The sequence below is a fragment of the Labrus bergylta genome, chromosome 13, assembly GCF_963930695.1.
Source record: "Labrus bergylta chromosome 13, fLabBer1.1, whole genome shotgun sequence".
Classification (NCBI taxonomy): domain Eukaryota; kingdom Metazoa; phylum Chordata; class Actinopteri; order Labriformes; family Labridae; genus Labrus; species Labrus bergylta.
This window is the reverse complement of record NC_089207.1, coordinates 27,865,526-27,888,368: the sequence shown is the minus strand read 5'-3', so window position 1 is coordinate 27,888,368 and position 22,843 is coordinate 27,865,526. Positions and strand designations below refer to the sequence as shown.

Here is a 22,843-nt window from a genome sequence, read left to right as displayed (position 1 = left end):
AAAGCTGGCATTTGAAAGGTTGAAAAAGTTTCCCCACACCAGCAGCACTGATAGATGCCGGCTCATTTGTTATCATATAAACCTGCAGGGAACAAAAAACAGCTTCACTGAATTGCCCACTTTTCTGAATGTATCTGCTGGTGCTTAATAGTGGTGTGAAGTTTGTACCAGCGCTGGCAACAATCACATAGCAAGAACACAAAACAATGAGAGCATTGTTGTTGTTACAAAGCCCTCTACGTTTCAATGTATCTGTGTGTAAGTGGGTTTTTGTGTGTGTGTTGGCAGGATGTAGCTAGAGGGGCTGCTTGGGGTCTTAACCATATTCTTAATTGCAGCAAATGACGTTATACGTTCTGGTGTAAGATATGTGAATGGCGTCTCTGTTGCTGTGGGTTTGGTAACAAGTTGCATCAGCGCTTAACACGTCTGCCAGAAAATCAGACGTTTTGTGTTTTGGGATGAGGGTTCTCTAGTGTCCATTGGGGTGAAGTACTTCTCCTAAAGAACCTTACTGCAGTAAATTGGAGGCACTAGCCTAAATAACTTAACACATTTGTCTGACAGCTTTAGATACTTTTCAAATGTCAGATTTACCCGTAAAAAAACAGAGTTATTCATTTGTATTATTTAAGATCGAAACATTTAATTTAGCCAGAAAATTAAATATAAGTTATTGATGGGATCTTTTTCCTAGCAGCAGTCTAAAGCAGTGTTTCTCAAAGGGGGGTACGTGTACCCCTAGGGGTACGTGGGAGTACTGCCAGGGGTACCTGACAATTGTCGTTAAAAAAAAGTTGCACCACAAGAAACAAATATAATGATTTCTAGGAAAATCCAAACACTGATTAAAGACAAATTAATTAACAGCATATGTTCTCTATTCAACATAAAAAAGGGAACTATTTCCACAAGAGGCTATTAATTTATAATATAGCTTGCATTATGTATGAATGTATGAAGACCACGTGCATTGATTTATTCACATTCTTTTCCCAAATCATTTCCTGAAAAATGTTCTTGGCAGGACAAGGGGCTACTTGGCTGAAAGAAATTCTGAAAGGGGGTACACAGGCCAAAAAAGGTTGAGAACCCCTGCAGTTCCTCAAATAGCCTCTTGGGGCTGGCTTCCAGTGGCAAGTCATTTAAACATTTACAACTGTACAGCACATATTTAAACTCTCTATCTAATCATAACTGTATGGGGCTGAACACTTCTACAGATAATTAAGGCATCATTCCTAACAAGCTCATTGTCCAAGTAATGAATTAGCCTGGGTTAGTCTCCAGCCTCCCCCTTTCTTACGATGGTAATAACTTCTGGCCCAAAAGTATCAATATTGCAAATGCCAAAATGTGAATCTCAAGGTATAAACTGCAGTCTGCCAGTGGGTGATTTCACTGACTATAGTCTGTGGGGTTTTCGCCTTCAGGTATTTTCATTTAAATAAAAGTTTGAATCCCAAAGACATCAGATCATCCAGTATTACATCCATCCATTTCAAACATCCAGACACAAACTGAACTAATGGAGTCATTATTCTCAATGGTTCAATGTAGTAAAACCAAATAAGAAGCATTTGCTCAGCTGCTCAACTATCATTCAATTTAAAATAATGTATAAAGAAAAGGTTCTGGGAAATGATGAATGTATTGAGTTAATCTAACTGATTGTATTTGATTGTTTCTATATTGATGATCTATTTTTTGTTTTGTGAAAGAAAGCGAAAACAACAGGTTAGCCATCTTATTCTGTTAAACAGTATCTTATGTTTTTAGGAAAGGGGCAGGTATTGTAAGTTTTCTTGTTCCTGCTCCTGTTTGCTCATGAACAGTGTTTCAGTATTATGAGAAAATACTTTTTTGTTGTGTATTATTGTGTTGAAACCAAACACTGAAATGAACAAATAAATCAAATATGAAATGAAATATGAAATGAAATTTCTATGTGCAAATATATCTCATCTCATGCTCTCTATCTCAAGTCTAGCCTAAGCCAAGCTGCTCTGCATTTATTATTCCATGTGTATAACAGATAACATTTTATTGAGTAAGTCAGTGCATCCCATGTGATAAGGTTTGATAAAATCTACAGAATATATTTTTTTGGCTCAAAGGATAGCTCAGTATCATGTGTGTGGTGTCCCTGGAGCAAGTGGGTGTGTAACTGCCTTTACCTGGTTTCACCCAGCCACACAAACAGCACTTTCATGTTCACTTTTGCCCCGGGTGGTTGTGTAAGACGATCTGGGAGAGGAGGTGAAGCTGCCCCGGCCTTCTATTGTCTCAGGTTAGTGGGAATAAAGAAACCAGAGAGATGGTGCAGGTCAAACAGGTGGACCCCTGCAGGTGACGAGGCCTTTCTTCACAGATTAGCTGCTCTGTTGTATGTACAAAATGAACACCGGCTTTAGAGAGGTCTGTGTTCCCCCCCTGGTCAAATCACTGTGAACATATTAGGTTTCCATGGTGGGTAAAGAACTGCAGCACCTTTATTTCTACATTTATTAAGGTTGATAGTCAGACTTTTCTTTTGGATTTTAGCTCTGAAACTCAAACTCCTGTGAGACAGATGGGCCAGCTCCTCCAGTTTCATGGACATCAAGTCAACTGAGCAGACACTGGTGGAGGAAACCAAACCCCAAAGTTATCAGAGACTCAAGGAAGTATGCCCAAAATGCACAGCTGGCATTGGGCAATTTTGTTGTGGTCCAAGGCATAAAACCACAGTGATGACTATTATACAATGCAAACAGATGGATGTGTTCACTTTAAATGAGGGACTTCAGTTATATTTCCATATAAGTATCTTGTACTTCCAACTACATATCTTATAAATAACAACAAAACAGAGCACAGAGATATGTCAAGTCAATTTCATTTTATGCTTATGTGAGAATTCTTTGAGGGTTTTGCAATCTGACCGATTAATAGAATCTTTGGTACAGATGTTGAGCCTTGTATCTGTGTTAATGGTTGAATTTCAGTGATGAATACATTTTCGAAACTCCGAAACTTAAGAGTTAGTGAGACAGAAGGAGCAGCTTCTTAAGTTCACAGCAATGAAGTAAACATGACAGAAGCTACAGCGGAGGAAACCAAACCCAAACGTTTTGGGAGAGGCAAGCAAGCATGCCCAAAATGAACAGTTGGTGGAGACATTATTTTTTTGGCTGGTGTGCTAAGGCATGAGACCACACTAGTGACGACAATGCAAAGTCAAAACAGATGCTTGTTGTTGCTTTAAATTAATTACTTCTGATAGGCTGAAGTCAAAGCTCAACCCTACTGAAGAAGATACTTAAACAAGACACAGAGGCATATTAAAGGGATTACTGACAGACATTTCTTTTCAACATTCACACCTATGTGTCTGTGATGACAGGGTCTGAATTATGAGGTCAAAAGCATCATCAATGAGGGTAATTAAGAAGGAGATAATAACGGGATCTGCAGACTTTAAACATAAAAATGAATGGAAATAATGACTGTGATCAATTTGGAAAAATACTTCCTTTCCAGAAACATGGGAGTGATAATATTAAGGTACAACGAGATACGATAAGATACGATATAATGCGATGTGATATGAAACGAGACCGCACGATATAATACAATATTTCTATATTGTTATTGTCCCTGTCATCAAATTTGTGTTAGACTCAGACGCTGCACACATTTTGTTGTTTTCAGTCACAATGATAAAGCAGAAATAGTGTAATCTTAGTGGTGCTTTTATAAAGAGCGGAGACTGTGAGGGCGTAGGAATATAGCTGCTGAGCAACTGCAGAAGTTGTGTCTGCATCAGTGACTCTGTGAAACAGCTCAGCATTAAATCATACTGTGTGAAGTGGGAGCAGCTGATCCTGGTCCTGTTGTGACAGTGTCGTGGTCTTTTGTAGGGAGACCATCCACAGTAAATCTGCTCCACTCCCCTCACACAAAAGGACTGCTTCCATTTATGGATCTTGGGTGGGGGGTGTACCACTGAATCAACAATGGAGGGAGCAGGACCTCGCAGACCTCTCAGGATTCTTTCTCAGGCCGGCCGTGCAGATGACACAGGGAATTCTGGGGATTCCTTTGTTATCCCTGCAAAAAAACGGAAAAGTATGTTTTGTGTTTCGTGTATTTCCTTATGGATGCATTATCGTGATGTCACATAACTTGTGTTCTATATTAAGCAGGGAATTCACCTGGATTCAGATTTTTTCTTTCAAAAAACAAAACAACAAAGAGTTTTGCTGAGGAAGAGAGGAACTTTGGTATTTTCCTCGCAAATCAACCACCATGCATTCTTTTTTTTATGTTTCCTTCAGTGGAGTTGTTAATGTTTTTTTTCATAAGCAGAGGTTGTAGACAGTTTCTAACCTTCTCAGGATGTTGCAATCATTCAAATCAGGGGGGAAAGGCTTACAAATCAGGTTAAAGTTTGAAAGACAAAATCAGCACTATAAAGAACAAGTTTGCCTTCCTTTGATGATTTAAGTTTTCAAAAACCTGTGATGTGAAATAAACTTTTTTTTTCAGTGTCACTATCGATATCAAACAGAAAAGTAAGCCAGTCAGTATGTCCTGTAGCGGAGCATAAAATATGAACCTTATGTCTGTTATGATCTCAAAGCAGAACACTTCCTTCCAAGTGTTATTGTCTGCCTGTACTCGTCATTAAAGCTTTTGTTGGTAAAAATAACTTCTCTTCAGGGGGGGAAAGCCCCCGTGACTAATTCTAAGGAAACACATGCTCAATCTTGAACACTACACTGAGGGTTTCCAACTTCTGCCCCTCTCATGTCCGGAGCAGTGCAGATGAGGCTCAACCTTTAAGACAGTGAGGTCAAGAAACACTTGTCAACTCATTTCCATGTTTGCACATGAGGTGAATGTATACCGACACGGCAGAGGTTTGATTTGCTGAGTCTGTGTCTTTTGGATAATGCTCAAAAACACTTGGAAAACAATGGATAACCCCCCAAACACTTTCTGTGGGTTTGCCTGAAAGCATTTCATGGAGGTATTTAAACTTTTAAGCCAGGCTGAAAAACTTGCAGTAATGTGATTTGACTAAAAGGGTGAGTTGCCAAGGTGATGAATGCTCCAATACACCCAGCAGGAGATCAGCGGAGAGAATCCACCAACAGCCAAATCACTCTGCTGAGCGAGAAAGCTGCCTGCATTAACACAACAGAGCTATTACTGCCTCTTTGAGTATAGTACATGAAAAACATCTCACATCCATTTACCATATCCATGTTCATGTACCGAGTACACACAAGGTATATTTCTATATTATCACAATGCCTTCTGTTTGTTTAGTTATATGTATTTAAAATTAGCATACCTTAGATTGTGAATTGTAATCACTTAAATGCTTCTGTGTGTTTTTAAATGCCTAAATGTAATAACATTCAAATGTTTATCTATTTTAGCATACTCCCTCAAAACAAATTTGTTAATTTTTAACATTCACTGAGTTCAATTGAATAACTACCCATTTCTGTAATGTGTTATACTCAACACTTTTCTATAACCAACGCATGTTCAGCATTACAGATACATTCAAATTTAATGCACTTAGAACATAATATTAATAGAATACAGCTTCAGCTAAATGTAAAATAAATTCAACTACTGGGAAATATTACAGAAAGCTGAATGAAGAATTTAAAATGAGGGTCCCTTCATTTAAACTTACATAATATATGACTTATTTGGCATCATACTGCTAAATGTGTTTAACAAAAAGGACCATTGATGGGGTTGCAAGTAAAATACGGCAAGTATACTTCAATATTGGTAAAATATTTCACCCATCCACCAATCTATTCACCCAGCCAGCCAGCCAGCCATCCATTTTCTGTTCCATTTAAACATAAAACATACTTCTACTATTAGTGTACTTAACAGTGTGGAGAAGAAACCCTCTTCTTTACTTGCACAAATTTTATTAAAAGCACAAAGCATGTTATCTACCATCTGGTTCACTGCCTCTAAAGAAGTACCTGGTTATAGTTTTTGAGCGTGGTTTATGCATAAATCAAGACTTTCATAAGAAAAAACAAAAGTTGCAGAACAGCCTTGTGGTGAACCCTATTGGGATGTCAAGTGTTGTGAAGTGTAACCTCTGTCTGACAGTTCTCTGTTGTGGTGTTCACTGTCAACTTCCTGCTAACATCTGTTAGCTCCACCTACAAGAATCATTGAAACATGGATTCTGCAGAACAGATGTTGTACTTTGTCATGAAAATAGACTGTTCATTTTAATTTTATATATTCCACTCACTCTTGTCTGTAAAGGCTTTTCTCTCATCTCTATGAGCTTTTGTATAATGAAATTTTGTGTATTTTGTGCACTGTACAGAGTCATCTTCATCACAAACAGAAAGTAAACAAGGTATGGTCATGGTGCTACTGTGTGTTGATTTTCTGCTTCCTTGGCATTTCTGAAACCTCGATTCATGGTGTGCTAATGGTGTGTCATTGAAAAGATCTCAGCTTTTGTTTGCCTCTCGAGCTTCTGCTACACACAAAAAACAAGATAACAGATGCTGAAGATCAATACCTCTTCAGAATCTCAGGGTTGTTATGTTTCACAATGACTTCCTGTTTTGTGCACTTTGATTCCTCAAGACTAAATGTCAATATTGGCCAGACGTGATATTTTTCTGCTCACAACCTTTCTAATACAGAGAGAGTGAAATGATGATGAAACAAGGACTGTAGAAGTGTAGAAAGAATAACTCTAATATGATCTTTTGTGGATACTTTCCTCATCTTTTAATCAAAATGCTGTATGCATTGTTCATCCTTATTCTTATACATATTTCTGATCAACACTAGCTGTGCCTCATGTTTATACATGCAGTTTAAACATATGAGAAGTTCAGTGTCTGAGGGATTCAGTAATGCATAGTGCATGTTCCCAGCTTTGCTATAGTGTGGCAATTTGTCCAACTCTCTTTAGCATTTCATTTCAGACTAATCCAGTGTTTGTGGAGCAAACAAAGGGAGTGCTTATATCATTTCACAGTGAAGTTGTGTCTTTTCTACAAACAGAAATGAATGAAAATACTGTGCACAAAAAAAAGGTGCTAAAAACATGAGTAAATATGTCCAATGTGTTGAAGGCCACGTTTGGGAGGAGCTCCTGTTTAAACGAGGATTTGAATGATAAAAGCTGTGGACATGTGTGATCTGTCATTAGACATTACTTTCATGTCATTTAACACCAGGAGGATGCACTATACCAGCTGCTCAACTGCAGAGGAAACAATATGAACATTAGAACAAGCTAACTGGGCATAACCATCAAGCTGTTGAAGCCATATTATCAGTGTCATGAAAGCTGGAAGGATAGGGTATAATAAGAACTGTGTTTGTGTCTTTAATAAACAGAGTCTGTTGGCACATGTTGAAAGTGAACTCTGAGATTGTGGAACAATGCTGTGAAATCCTCCCTAAAAGTCTGATGACTTGTGCGTTCTCCAGAGGAACCTCCTTTATTTTTTAATCAGCGTTGAGGATATTTTTATTTACCTTGTGGAGTGTGTGACTGTTTCACACGGGAGTATCTCTGCCATTCCTTCAGAAAACATTCAGGCTCACAGTTACTGTTAAAGGTATGACTTACATATATTAAAATTTTGGAAAAAGGACCCATTCAAGTGATGAAAGAAAAATCAGTTCTACAAACAATCATATGATTTTTTTTAAATTATAAAATAGCACACAAGATACAGTACCTTCACACCTTTAAATTAATCTGCAAATGAAAAATCTCATCAACCGAACTTTATTACTGTGTATAAATATCTTGGTATTTTAATTGATGAAAACTTAACATTCAAAAACCATATTTCAAGTTTGGTTCTTAGACTTCGGCTGAAGATCGTTTTTTTTCTATCAGAATAAATCCTGCTTTCCCCTGCACTGAAGAAAAACTCTGCTTGAGTCAACTTTTTTACCCATGTTAGATTATGGTGACACATTGTACAGGGAGCAACTTTAAAACCACTTGATGCAGTTTTCCATTATGCTATTAGATGTATTACAGGTGAAGCTTACAGCACCCATCACTGCATCCTGTATGAAAACGTTGGCTGGTCCTCTCTCTCTGTGAGGCGAGACTTACATATGTACCTTTTTATTTGTAAAGTGCTGATTGGGATGCTGCCTCCTTACATTTCATCCATGTTAGTCTGGTCTTCTGGGGGGCATTACACATGATCAAATGACTGGCTTACACTGCAGGTTCCTAGAGCTCTAATGAGCTTGGAAGATCTGTTTTTGGCTTATTTGCACCATCAGCTTGGAATTAGCTACAAAGCACTTTAAAAATCAAGGCACTGGTTTCTTATGGCCATTTTAGACCTTTAATTATTAAATATACTTGTTTATCTATTATGTGTATATATATATGTGTGTGTGTGTTTATGCATACAGTGTATGCATATGCTTATGTGTGTATGTGTACATATATATGTATATATATGTTTGTTATTTTTCATTGTTTATCCTGCTCGACGTCATTCTAAACGAGGGCTATGCTCTCAATGATTTTCGAGTTTAAATAAAGTCATAGATACAAAAATAAATAAAATTAAAAGAATCCTGAACAGAAATGAAAATTCCTCACAACCTCCATTGTTAATTATGAGGACAATTACTCTGAGAGGTCTTTTTTTATAGCTACATGACCATGACTGGACAAGTTTAGCTCACTCTGGATCTGATGCCAGGAAACTGAATAGAGAAACTTTGCTCTATTAATGAGCAGATACAAGAAGCCCCAGTGTCCCACGGTGGGTGAGGATTGGAGAACAATAAGCAGATAGAAATCACAGAAAACACAAGTTTACATGTTCTTCTATTGGTTTAGAATGAGTGGATGTAACAATGATGTTACACTTGATTGAGAGTTAATATTTGTGTTTAGTTAAGTTACAGTGTTGGTTTACATAAATAACTCATAACAAACCATAAACTATCAACTTTTGATCTGGAAAAGTCAGAAATGCTTTAAAAATATGTATACGGGATGTATTTTATAACCAAAAACTGAGTATGTAGGATATGTCAGTAGAAGGTAAACACCGAAAAGCTTCAGTAAAATGTATGGAGTACAATTGTTTTAGAGACTGTGTTTTTAAGGCTGTAAATTGACATTTTGTGCTGTTATCAATCAATCAATCAATCAATTGTTATTTGTATAGCGTCAACTCATAACAAATGCCCAGACTGGAGGACCACTGCTGGAGCTGCTCCTGTGCGTCAAGGGTCGAGACTAAGCACTCTCAAATATATGTGAAAATACACCAACAAATGTAAAAGTCATTGTTTTCCATGTCTCTAACAGACAAATAGGCAGATCAGAAAATACATTATGCTATGGTGTGGCTTGGGATGCATTGTAAAGGTGTTATTTTTTTATCAAGCCATGTGTATCCATGACATTGTGTGGACTGCTTATTCATGGTCCTCAATCAGTAAAAGGAGAATATCAGAGTTGTTTTTGTGTTAATTATAGAAACTATGCTGCCATCTTGTGGTAAAAAAAAAAACAAAGCATGTAAAACCCTCTGTGACCACGTGAACTTCAGGAGTACGAGGTTAAGATAATCAACAACAGTTATTTGAGCCGCTTCGCTTAGTTTTCTAAAGACTTTGTTTGTGATGTGGTCACTATTGAAGTTGCTCACTCAATGCAGACAAAGGGGAATGCAATAGAAGTAAGGGCTGTATGTCTGATGTTCAGACCCCTGGGGGCGCTGTAGCTTTTCCTTTTAGTCACCCAACATCTTCAGAATCACTCACAGGCTTGTATTTTGTGCTGACATCCTGAAACCCATCAACATTGACCTCCTGTGTTTCCCTTATATTCTCTGTTGGGTTCTCTTAATGTTTTTGTTATTGTCGAATTTTTTAGACCAAACTGAAAATAATAAGTACATCAAAGAGCCTTGTGGTTCCACTAAATAACAGTGTGCTGATATAAATCGGTTTAATTAACAAGCGTATAGCTCCATATTTGGGAACTAACCACACAGTGCTACTGTGAGCCCTTTCTGGCTGCTCATTTTATGGTACCTTTGTTGTAGTCTGTAGTTATTGTCCGTCATATTTGTCATATTTTGTTTCCATTTATATGGCCAATTCCACATTTTGATAAATGACTCAATCTGTGTTTAAGGATTAAGAGCAGACCTGGTTGGCCTGGTCTGGTCACAGTACCTTTCTCCTTTTTAGATGCATCGGGGGAACACTCAGTGCAGACAGACCTGAACAAATAATGGAGGGTGGACGCGGTGGGGAGTAGTCAGATGTGCGGCCCTTACTCATTGGTTGCCTCAGACACAGTAGCTCTCCCTCTCGCTCTCTCATAAATGCGCTCCCACCACCGACCATAGCAGATAATCACAGGCCGCTGAGAAGAGGACACACCTTCTGCTCATTTTGCCTCAGTTTACACGGGGATGCGTTTCGATTCACGACAAGGTGTCACAAGTCCTACATTTAAGTCGTTTTTGCAGCTCGCAGTTTCGTCATTTTTGCAGTTTTTGCGCATAGGTTTCGAGACTCTTCCGCTCTAACTCGAAGATGACTGGGGTTTTTGAAAACTTAAATACTGATATGCATTCAAACCAGATTACCTCAAGCAACTACCACAGCTTGCACAAGTCGCAGGAGTCCCCGACTCTGCCAGTGTCCACGGCGACGGACAGCAGCTACTACAACGGCCAACAGCCGGGCCACTGCGCAGGGTCTCCTTTTGGCCAACTCGGCTCGTACCAGTACCACAACAGCGCCACGAGCACTGTGCCATATAAGTCTTACGACCTCGGCTTTAACTCTTCTTATGGTGCATACGGCTCCTATGTCTCCAACCCATCTCCTACTCCAACAGATACAGGTAAGGAATATCTCGATGTTTTTAAGTTATTATGTGTTGTCAGACATGATTTGACACGCATGTCTTGCAAATATGCAGTTAGACACAACACAAATGCAAATAGAAAAAATATCTTAAATTATCGTGTAAAACCCTGTCTGACATGTACAGAATGCATAATACATTTTAGTTCAAAGCAAATAAGAAATGCAATACCTTTCATGCATAACATTGTATTTGAATGTCCCTTTAGAAAAAGAAGAGAGTGAGCCAGAAATCCGGATGGTTAATGGAAAACCAAAGAAGGTTAGGAAACCTCGAACCATTTATTCCAGCTTTCAACTGGCTGCACTTCAACGAAGGTTTCAGAAGACGCAGTATTTGGCTCTACCAGAACGGGCTGAGCTGGCAGCCTCAATGGGCCTTACTCAAACACAGGTGCGTACATCTGAGACATTGGTCCAAAAAATGTGTAATATCTACTTAAAGTCTAATATTTAAAAAAAAAAAACTGTCAATGGCGGTGTTGAGACTCAGAATATTGTTTATTAAATCTTACGCTTGCATCCGTTTCTTTGTCAGGTCAAAATCTGGTTCCAAAACCGCCGCTCCAAGTTCAAGAAGTTGTGGAAAAGTGGAGAAATCCCTCCAGAGCAACATGTTGCTTCCAGTGAATCTCCCCCCTGCACTTCTCCGCCAATTACTGCCTGGGACTTTCCACAGACTCAAAGAATGAACAGTGTCAACCCCAGTTTACCTCAGAGCAGCAGCCCTCCCAACACGACTGCGCCTTCATCGTTTTTGGCAAACTACTCCTGGTACTCAACCACGAACTCTACGACGCATCTGCAGCCCCCCTTGATTCACCACCACAACTCCGCCATAAGCGCTGGGACGATATTCTGAGACAAAACAAACAAAAAAATCGGGTTTGAATCGGACAATACTGGTAAAAAAACAAATAGAAAAGCCAACAACTTTATTTTGCAGACCTCGTGTGCGCGCCATGCGAACTTTACGCACAGGCATAGGAGAAGTTAATGGAGGCAGACAGGTTCATGGACCGTGCCAGTTTTCGCAAATGGTAGACACAGATTTCTACGGTTATTTTTGTATTTATTTATTTTGTTTATGTCGAGGAATGAATGAACCACTATTACCCAAAGCAATTACAGCCTGGGCGCAAGCCTGCTTTTACGCGGACGTCACTTTTTGCCATGCCTGAGAATCAAACATATTCATCGCAGGACAACCTGTCACAAATGTAGCACAAGTTAACTGTATCGTGCCTTTTTCAATATGACCTCATTTTTTTGTGTTAAACAGCTTGTTTTTATCCATCCCATGTCATTAGATAAGTTGAATAAACTGGGGTGTAAGTGTCTGAATCCACGTTTGTAAATATCTTACCACAGCTTTTTGATAGCCCATGTTGCTTTGAGTTTTATTTTTTAGGCTACTGGTGTAAATCCACAATTATCCACCGTGAGCTACTGATTGTTCCACCCTCTGATTTTCTTGTATCACATTTAAATGTATTTTTGTCTTATTTATTTTAGCAGTGTTCTATATATGGTCAGACGTTATTTAAATAAAAAAAATGTTTCTGTCAAAAAGCATCCTTATTTTCCTTTGCTAAAATGGTTTCTGTGCCAATGCCTCAGTGAAGGACTGGTGGAAATGTCTTAGTTGTTCCAATTAACAATTATTCTGCAGGCTTGGATATTTTTTAAACAATTTTGACTTAAAGCCTTCCTTGGAGTTGGGAATAATTTTCATACGTTTAATTGTTTAATTTTCGAAAATACACGTTAGGTTGAAGACCATGTTAAGCTGTTGGGGAAACTCAACCATAGGCTAAATTGTAACCAATACATTTATTTATTTATTTTTACAAATATTAATTTAAAATAATTCCAACCTGTATTCGGTTGTATTCATATAGCTGTAAATATTAAGGTTATAATGGCTGAAACTGGATTGATAGAACGAAGACAACACAATTATTAGCCTAGCTTACTACGCAAGCATCTGCTGTGTTGCTTGGCAACAGCTGATTAGTTTAAACAAGAATTAGCTGTTCGGACGGTTTAAGATAAGAGGGCGTTAACTTTTAAGACTTACCAATGTTACACTGATTTAAGGCTTTATTCTATCAAAAAAAAGAGATGTTGTTTGTAATAACAAAGGCATTCGAGTGCCTTCATAGGAAAAACGTAGGAAAATGCTAAACTCGAACAGCCTACCCGGTACCGTCAGAAGACGATTAGCCGACTCGCTGCTCATTCAGGCAGGTAGACAGAGGCCCGGGCACAGGCTGACATGCTCAGCAGAAGGTGAAGCTAAACTACAACACGCCTTGGCATGCAAGAGGGAGAGATGAGGTGTTCACAAGCTCCTCAGACTGTGTGGAGTCAGAGAGCTGCCTTCAACACGTTTTATGAACTCGGTCTAACGAGAGAAAAAGCGTGTTATTGGGTCCAAGATAGCCAGAAGCTACAACATCATGGAAACATTTCTCACGTCTCACAAGCAGGATCTCTGAAGACGAGCAGACTGACATGCAAAAAAGATTTATCATAATATTTGTTAGTCTATTTGTTGCATTGCAAGCAAAATATTCTAATGTAGGATAAGTTAGCTATGTTTAGGGTTATTTCACATTTCACATGGATGAATAGACAGATAATATGTGTGTGTGTGTGTGTGTGTGTGTGTGTGTGTGTGTGTGGAGGGGGGGGCTTACTATTAATACAAAGTCATGATTATCACTGTCTGTTCCACACGCTTGCCTTCAAACGAGCACCATAAAGTGGGATCGTTTCTTGTACATAATTAGGACTGTAGCTTGTCAGCGGTTGCCATATCTTCATGATGGAGCCTCCTCCCCGGAGCTGACAAGATCAGACCCCAGATATACTACAGTAGAATTACACCTATGTAAGCTATACGGGCCCTTATAGGCCTATACTTTCAGGTTGACCTTAGTAGATTTAATACTTTTTATTGAACAGCAAGTGTAAATGAATGCATTGTGACATGTCTGCACAATGGGTTTAAATAACACAACATTTGCCTAACAGTTTTTCTCTTAGTGATTAACATAGGCCTACTTTACCAAACTTTTTTTGAGTAGAATTTTTTATTTTCTTCCTTAAATTTTTTTTTTTTTTTAAATGGTTATTTTTGTTTCCCCACGTGACTTCCTCCACAGATTAGTTCTGCCTGTGGTTTATACTTTAGCATTTTTCTAGGCAACTTGTAAATGCCAAACCCCCTATTCTAATTTATACCCTGATCTGTAATTTCATCCACATTTGCTTCGGTTTGAGCATTCCGGCTTTCAAATATGAAAGCCTGCAATTACTATATAATTCTTCGCAATTTTAGATGTCCTAATATGGGGTGTTATTTTTTACACAAGACAATTTCCCGCTATTTCAAGCATCAACATTGTCAAAGTCGTATGTACATAATAAATGGGAATATCAATGCATAGTTTTTAGCCTAACATCTTGACTCAACGATAATTATATCCGTGTGGAGCCTACGCAGAATTAGTCTGAATTGCATGGTAACTGCTGCTTTAAATTTTAAAAAATTACTCATAATTTCCCCCCAAAGATTACCAAGATCTCGAGTGCACAATGTCATCAGCGTAATGAGGAGTAAACATTTATGCTAATAATCTACATTTTTTCTCCCCTATCAGCTATAAAGAGGGGAAATAAAGCAGACATTTTCAGTCATTTTCTGAACTGTGCTGCTGCTAAAGCTTAGACCGACACATGGGACACATTTTGTGGGATTTAAGCAGTTTGTGTCTGTGCTGCAGGATGCTGCTGCTTTCTGACAACCTGAGACAGAGCTTTGCCTCCTCAATTCCAAGCTTACAAGGTAGGTATTTATTTTCATTTCTTAAAGGAATATTCATTGACATGGCAGGATGAGTCAATGCATTTCAAACAGCATAATTCATCATTTTTTCTTCCTGCCTAAACGTTTTATTCTAAGTTAAATCAAAGAATTTTAGGCCTTTTTCTAAATATTTTATAATGTAACACATTCCCAAGAGATCTTTCGTGCAGACTGAAGGCATATTTTACCCTTTTTAATTCCATTTTAAAATAAGTCCAGTTTATTTAATATTCAATCAAAAACTGCTTACTCTAGGAAAATGTCTTAAAGCTGATAAAGCCGTGCACACGTGTAGGAAATGTAAGGAAGAGCAGACACACAAAATGTTCTTTAATTCAGCCCCTGCTCTCATTACTCTTATTGTGCTCTGCTAATTTTGAAGCCTCTTCTCCGCACTGACAGAACTCCGTGATGTGGTGTACACCTGCAAGCAATTTGCCAGCCTTACACATAAGTCTAAGTCTAAGGGAACAGTGACGAAATAGCTGCTCACCTATTTTTTTTTTTTTGCTTCTTTTGCTGCAGCAAATTTTCTTTCAGAGCACTATCTCCTTTGTCAACGCAGAAAGATCCTCCGTGCGAAAAAAAGGCTCATAATTACCTCAGAGATGGGAAACTGCATTAGAATAAATAAGGGCGAAATTACTGTAATTATGCTGGGTTTGATGGGCTCAGCTCGTATAATCAAGGGGAGAATACAGCGAAATAACACTGACCCTCTTGGATGTGCAGCTGCGCCTTTCTAAGGCTTAGGTAGGCACATTTATGTTTGCTACAGCAGCAGCACAATTCATGTTACTTCTTAATGCTGTCTAAATATACATATAGCTAGGCCTTTCTGTAGGCTTGTTCACAAAGAACCGCATATGTAGAGGGTTTGAATGAAATCAGTAATGGAGGCTGGAGGATTGTATACAATGTAACACAAAGTAGAACAGATATTACTTTAAGAAGATGGTGTGATGCTGCCAGAAAAACTAAACTGCGCCAGATTCATTAGACTATTTAAAAAGCAAAATATATGATAATGATGGTCTGATTTAACATTTTGAACAGTGTGTAGCCTATTTTAAATATTTTAATGAAAATAATTGATGAACAACCAAATGAATGAAGTGAATGTAGCCTAGTTGTTTTTTGCAGGCTACCTCTGACCTGATAAATTAATGCGATGCAGATCGAAGAGATTGCATCTTATTTTATATGTGCTTGCAAAATACTCAAATATTTATTCAGATCCAAGGGAGCGAGTTGGCTACTAGCCGCACATTTTTAAGTCCGTTTCGCTCAATTTGTTTCTGAATAAGGATCTGAGGTGTGTAACTAGAAAATATTTTTGTGTGTGATAATAATGTTCCCTTTATAATTTCCCATTATTATTGAATGCCTAGTTTCCAAGTTTTCGTTTTTCGGGGGTGTTGTATATTATTATTATTAGTAGTATTATTATTTTTTTAATTTTTTTTTTTTTTTTTCTTGCACCCAAATTTAAAAAGATCCACATTTCGATTTTTTATTTCCGGTCAAGTTTCAATGGCGTTTGATTGGAGAGGTATTTCTAACTGTCTGAAGTTCAGTACCGTTTCTTTGATGTATCTACATTTAAAAAGCATGAGTATGATCCAGTAAAAAAAGGCTGACTGCACTAATGAGTAGAACTATAGTGCAAATGAATAAAGTGTGAACTCCAAACAAGAAAGCCTTTGAACTTTTCACTTTCCCTGATCTCCATCTGATCCCCGCCGCTTCAAGTGCTCATCCAGTCTTTTCTGCAGCACCTGCCTCCTGCGCAATTATTCACTTAACACACACACACAGTTGATCTCTCCTATTCACGTCGAGAACATGGGGATTGTGGGAAGATACAGAGACAAAAGATAAGAAAAGCTTACAAGAAATAAGCGATGTTTATCAAATGACTTGTCTTCTGGACGGCTAGGTTAAAACGCTTCTAAATATCTGATGCCGGACAAAAGATTAACCTGTCTTTATTTTTTCATTTAACATGTTAAATGCTGCTGAGCTTTTATTTTATTGCAGATGCATTAGGAGTTTTGTTTTGGAGGATTTTTAGACACGGCGTCAGATTTATAATTTATGAGGTCACTCCAGAGGTTTGACAACATCTGCAACCACAAACCCATTTGGTCTGAACACGACTATGAATCTGAACGACGAGCCTTTTGCAGCTCACACTCACATGGTGCCTGCTACAATAACCGACATGATACTGCTTTGTCAGCCCCCATTAAAGCTGCACCACGCTGAAGCCTTTTCTTTTCACGCGTGAGGAGGAGGTGGGTGGGTGGATGAAGTAGTATGGAGAGGATGGGTGGTGGATTTCAATCAGACACCTTTCTTGACATAATTTAAATCATTCTTTTACTGCTTTTGAAACTTTGCACATTCTGTACATAAACTTTCAGAAACAGATCAATAAATTAAAGTGATCAATACAAAACTAAATATTTTCTATGTGGACTAAACACATCTCGACGAATACAGAAAGCCTAAAACCCTGTTTCACAGCGTATCCAGTACAGCACAAAAACAAATCCGGAAAATATGTACAAAATACAGTGACAAATCAGCTGCTCACCCTCGCCATATTTCTTTTTTTCCAAAGCAGCAAAATGTCAGGCCATTTAAATGTTTTCACATAACATGGGGGCACGGCATAGAAAAGCTTTGCTTGCGTTAGTGCAGCAGAAACAACACAGTGTTGTTGTTGTTTGAAAAACACGCACAAAATGAACACAGGCAGACCTCAACATGTCCGAATAATTTAAATTAAATAACAAACACATAGAAACAACATTTGAGGCGTTGCACAACCTGCTCCGTGGTTGAATGTGCTGTAAGCATATCCTGCCCCGATGGTGGAATTATTCATTATTTGGTTAAAGAAACCCCTCTTTGATCTGATCCACCTTTAAATGTTAATGACTGCAGATTGATTTTTTATAATCACCTAAGGCCCGACATCTGGAGTAAACAAACACATGTTTTCTTACAAACAGAAATACTCACACAAATAGATATTTAAAAAAAAAAATAGAAACGGACACAACAGTGATAAAAAGCAGCCAAAAAAGGACCCATATGTCTACGACTTCCGCTCGCTGTCAGGGAATTGTTACCCTTAGGCGCATAGCGCGCCCTTTCAGTCTTTCAATCCCTTCTTCCTCTTTGCTCCTTCCGGGTTGAGGAGGCCACTGTCAGCTGGCTGCACGCGGCAGTAGACTCCGGGGTTGTTGTTGTTGTTGTTATTGGTTTGTATCAATGCCGGGCTGCGCGGTGCGGCTACAGGCTCCTTTAACATCCGGATCCGCGAGCCAGGGCCGAGTGGAGGGCTGAGGTGTTTGTTCACATGAGCTGTGACTGTTGCATAGACTCTTGGTGTGTGGTGGGATACCACGAGGTGTAGCTGGGAATGTAAGATCCGGTTGATCCCACCGAAGTCTTGACGGTGGTCGGTGAGGTCCAGACAGGTGCCACCGAGGGGGACCCGCTAGACAGTCCGCGGCCGGTGGCCAACGCGTTGGCGTCAATTGTTCCACCGCCTTGCTTCATCAGTTTCTTGAACTTAGAGCGTTTATTTTGAAACCAAATCTTCACCTGGAGAGACAAAGAAAATAATCTGGATTAGACAATGGAAGGGGAATTTTAATGGCAGATTAAACGTAATCGTTAACAGAATTTGGCAAGATTTACGCACGTAGCAGATTCCATTTTTATGAAGTCAAGAGTCATAACATTTGTTATATCTTGATCTCAATGCGACATTACTGTACAGACATTTAATTGTTATAAATCACTGAATGACGTAATGATATTTACAGAAACAAAAGAAAAGCTTTCATTTGTGGTAAAACATGACATTTTAAATTAGTCCTAGTTAAATAATGTTCCATATTAATTGTAAATGTTACTCACATTGCTAATGATTGCATATTTGTGTGAAAGTATTTGTGCGTATCCGTGTGTGGACACTTACCTGTGTCTGAGTGAGACCCAGCGACGCTGCCAGCTCGGCTCGCTCCGGTAACGCCAAATATTGCGTTTGTTGAAATCTCCTGTTCAGAGCTTGAAGTTGTAAACTCGAATAGATAGTCCTTGGTTTTCTAATCTTTTTCCCTTTCCCGTTGAACCGAACCTCTCCGCCTTCCACCACTGTGTTTTTCTCTGTTTCTGGCGCTGAGGGAGAGGAAAATGAAAAAGAGAAGGTTAAAATAGAAGAGGCAGTTGTAGCTAACAGTGCTGCGCAGCTATGAATACTCCAGCGCAGTTTTACAGGCTGTACTTTAGGTATAATTACCCTTAATTGCATACATTGTTTATAGCGTTACGCAATAAATAATTACCAAGCCTAATTCCAACATCTGGCTTGTCTTTTCGCTGCGGCGGCGACTGTAAACATTTGAAAGCGGTGCCAACACAGAAAGTGGATATTTAAGATGCCGTTGAACACTTACCTGCGTCCTCTAACCGTGTCTGTGAGAGCGCCGAGCTGTTTTGGTAGCTCTGTACTGTGCTGAGATATGGACTGGTGGAATGGCTGCCGACCGAGTTGACGTATGGATAACCCAAAGATCTGGGGAACGACGATGCTGGGCTGTAGCTGTCGTGCTGGTTATGACCTGCAGAATGTAAACAGTGCATGGGATAGTGTCCGTGAGACATGGAGGAAGGCGACATTTGCTGACTCGGGGGTCCAAACTCCATGAAAACGGTTTTTCCTGAGGCAGTGCTATTAAGACTTTCTGGGATTGTAGTCATTGTCATCTCTTCTCGCGGTCCCCCTTGTCTCGCTTTTGTTGTTTTCCTTCTATGATCTCAGTGAAGGATGGGTCCCAATTTAAGCCGAACTGATTTTTTTTCTTTCCATTCATAAGAAAATGTAGTTTGTGCCTGTGAAAAGTCCCAGGTATGATGCTGTGGACCAAGACAAACTCGCTCAAAGGTTTGAATCTCGGACTCATGAATATTCATCGAAGACGGTCGCTGATTGGTCCACTCGCTCCAAGAGGGAAGCCGATTGGCGACGCTGGGGCTGGGTCCGAAGAAGCTGATAAAGTCAAGGAAAAACACAAATGTACTATAGTTCCTCCTGACATGTAAAGATTCACTATTTTTGTTGTTTTTATTATCAGTTAATAAATTCACAACAGCAGTTTTGGACACAAAATAAGCTACTGAATACATTTATAACCATTAGGTGATGGCCTTTTTGTTTTGTCCCTTAGAAATATCCTGAAACTGTGTTTTTCAATAATATATTTCTCTTTAATAAATAATTACATTATAATTATTGTATTGTATTATTATTAGAAAGTAGAAGTGCAGCGTAGGTTATAAAACGTCATTTATTAAAGTTAAATCATATTTGCAGGCTCGTTGAAGCTGCTCTGTTTGCTTTATTCCGTTTGATTAAAGCTTTTTTGATTGAAGCTCTATCTGCAGGAAGGTGTATTAGCATAACACTAGTGTTTAATTTTCATAAGTAGCTCTGTAATTAGTCATGTATTTAACACTTACGGTGGCTTGAGGTCTCAGTTACACCTGGCAGCAATGAGGGAGGTGAACCAGTTCTGCCCTGATGTCAAATGAGGATTGTTGGCTCAGGTTTCTGCTTAATGATGTTTTATAACACCTGAAAACACACAACATCACAAAATAAGAAATATATTGTAAGATTTATTTTTTAAGTAAAATGAAATCGCACTTTAATTAACTAAATTGATCGTCGTCAAATGCATACAACTAAAAAACGTATAATAACAGGAAGTATTCCATAAAATATAATAAGTAGGAAACTGTTCTTGTGTCAAAATGTTTTCCCACCTAGCTGTGGCTTGTTTTAGAACACAGCCATGAATGCACACAGGCCTATTTTCTTATCACATTGAAATGCTTTCCAAACGACTTTACGCACACTCTTTCGCAATCAATTAATGGTCACAGTTGTGTTAAACACTGGCACCTTTGATTAGCATGAAACTGAGTGAGGGTGGGGGTGCGGCCGGCCTCCCACAGCCATACAAGAACAATTATCCACGGACATTTGATTAAATTGAACTGACGACTGACTAAACACAGGAGATATTTCTTTCAAAGCTCGAAAAGGACCACTGATGCAGCTATGAGTACAACCAGGGTCCATTAAAAAAAAAATAATAATAATAATAATTTAATCAGCAGTCAGAGGCAACATCGATGCACTTACTTTAAAAAAATCAGGTGATATAAAAGTAGCAGATAAATCGGCGTCATCCGGGGTCATAGATCCTCCGCGGGATGCACTTGGTGAAAGTAGAAGAAGAAAGTATCCAGACACTCTTGATTTTATTAGGCTTCATTTTCCCGCTGCAGCTCTTCCTCTGCTGTCTGTGCAGAGCAGAAACACACCCTGGCTGCTGCTCCAACCGCAGTCCCTCCATCTCCACCTGAATAACAAATTAAAGGCAGTTAAATTCCGTCACTGTGATTATCAGTGTAATTACATAATTGAACTCAAAACAGAACTAGCAAGTTGCAAAAAAATGTGGTTATAAAAAATGCAGGCGCTGACATCACGGCATGTGCGCCACAGAGTGCCAGGCGGCTGCGGCTGCCTGGATTTAAAGATTTCTGTGAAATATTAGGCTATAACGAAAAAGCTGGTCCCTTATCCCCCCTGAAATAGACCAATTTGAAGTGATTTCTCCGGAATTACTTTCGAAAAATGCTTCAAGATTTCCTCTATCAACAACGACAATGATAATGGCAGTACAACCAATAATTATCATCTTCCAGAACAGAGGACAGATTTTTATGGGTACTTGGTGGGTGCGACTGATAACTGTCATTATTTTCCCACGATTATAGTATCTGCAAACTGCCACGCGGCTGTGAGCAAAACCATTAACAGAATAGAGGCAGAACAAATGTAAAGTAATACCACGAGGGTTCCTGAAATAATAGCAATAATTATTACTGGCTGTTATTTGTAGTGGGCCTAGATGTAAATTTAACGCAGAGTAGACTTAATCATGCTGCATAAATCATTTGATTTATACCTTTTGCACAATCAAACATTTACAAAGTGTTGATTTGCACACAAGCTAAACCATTAACTATTTACATGAGGGATTTTCTCAAGCCATCCTCAGGGACATTAAGCGAGCAGGCGTGCGATAATATTACCACTTTAATTTCTAATTTGACTCCTGCAGGAGGGCAGCGGAGGCCACTCCGGTCCTCCTTCCTGCAGCAGCCCAACACTAAAAATAAAGTCCTCTATGCATGGCTGGAGCGCGGAGGCAGGCCTCATTAGGAGTGAGTAGCTCTGTGGCTGAGGGTGTTTTAACACCTGCTGCTCTTCACCTGAGGGCGAGTGCAGAGGTGGAGAGACAGAAAAAGAGAGAGAGGAAGAGAGAGGGTGGGGGGTGGGGGGGGGGGGGTATGGATGGGTAAACGGGCCAAGATGTCACAGACTTCATTTCAGTCCGGTGATAGAAAGCCCTTAGACTACTAACTCAGCTGACATGCCAACCCACATTTTCACAGCCACCAAACATTATCCAAACCGCGGTGCATCAGTGAACTGCGCGTCCGTGCTGTGTGGGGGCACAACTCCACGTGCAGTCTGCAAACTGCATTGCAGCAGTGACTAATTATTGTCATTGGAGGTACAGGGAACTGTGACATTTTATCTGCTTTCCTTCTAAAGTATAGGCAACATGCACATTTATATATTCTCATAGCAGTTTGTTTTTTTCAGTCTTATGTGTCTTTAACCAATTGTGCAAAAATGTTGACATTGCAAATTACATTTATATTAATTTATTAGATGTTTTTCAGGTCACATGGTTGCATTAACTCAAAAGCCTGATGCACACACCAGTACAAAAAGTCAAGCTGATCTCCTCAACAGTATCTCGGCAGTTTTATTCTTAATTCTCATTCTGTACCTGAACTCCTCAGCTACAAAAATACATGAAATTAGGTGTGTCACTTATGAAAGTCTATTTCAAATTTTTAGCTTTGAATCAAAGA

At 39.0% G+C, this 22,843-nt stretch overlaps 2 protein-coding genes across 2 annotated transcripts; one reads left to right on the top strand and one right to left on the bottom strand.

The window, feature by feature from the left end:
* Positions 1–10,399: 10,399 nt before the first annotated feature.
* dlx2a (distal-less homeobox 2a) lies at positions 10,400–12,504 on the top strand. The gene is made up of 3 exons (XM_020651488.3): positions 10,400–10,909; positions 11,142–11,326; positions 11,471–12,504. The coding sequence occupies exons 1-3, from the start codon at positions 10,597–10,599 to the stop codon at positions 11,792–11,794; spliced, it is 822 nt and encodes a 273-aa protein (XP_020507144.1). The 5' UTR covers positions 10,400–10,596; the 3' UTR covers positions 11,795–12,504.
* Positions 12,505–17,171: 4,667 nt separating this feature from the next.
* On the bottom strand, positions 17,172–22,120 carry dlx1a (distal-less homeobox 1a). The gene is made up of 5 exons (XM_020651478.3): positions 21,033–22,120; positions 20,345–20,459; positions 19,282–19,874; positions 18,804–19,003; positions 17,172–18,424 (listed from the first exon to the last, which is right to left on the bottom strand). Exons 3-5 carry the CDS (start codon positions 19,589–19,591, stop codon positions 18,173–18,175), a joined length of 762 nt encoding a protein of 253 aa, XP_020507134.1. The 5' UTR covers positions 19,592–19,874; positions 20,345–20,459; positions 21,033–22,120; the 3' UTR covers positions 17,172–18,172.
* Between the last annotated feature and the right edge of the window lie 723 nt (positions 22,121–22,843).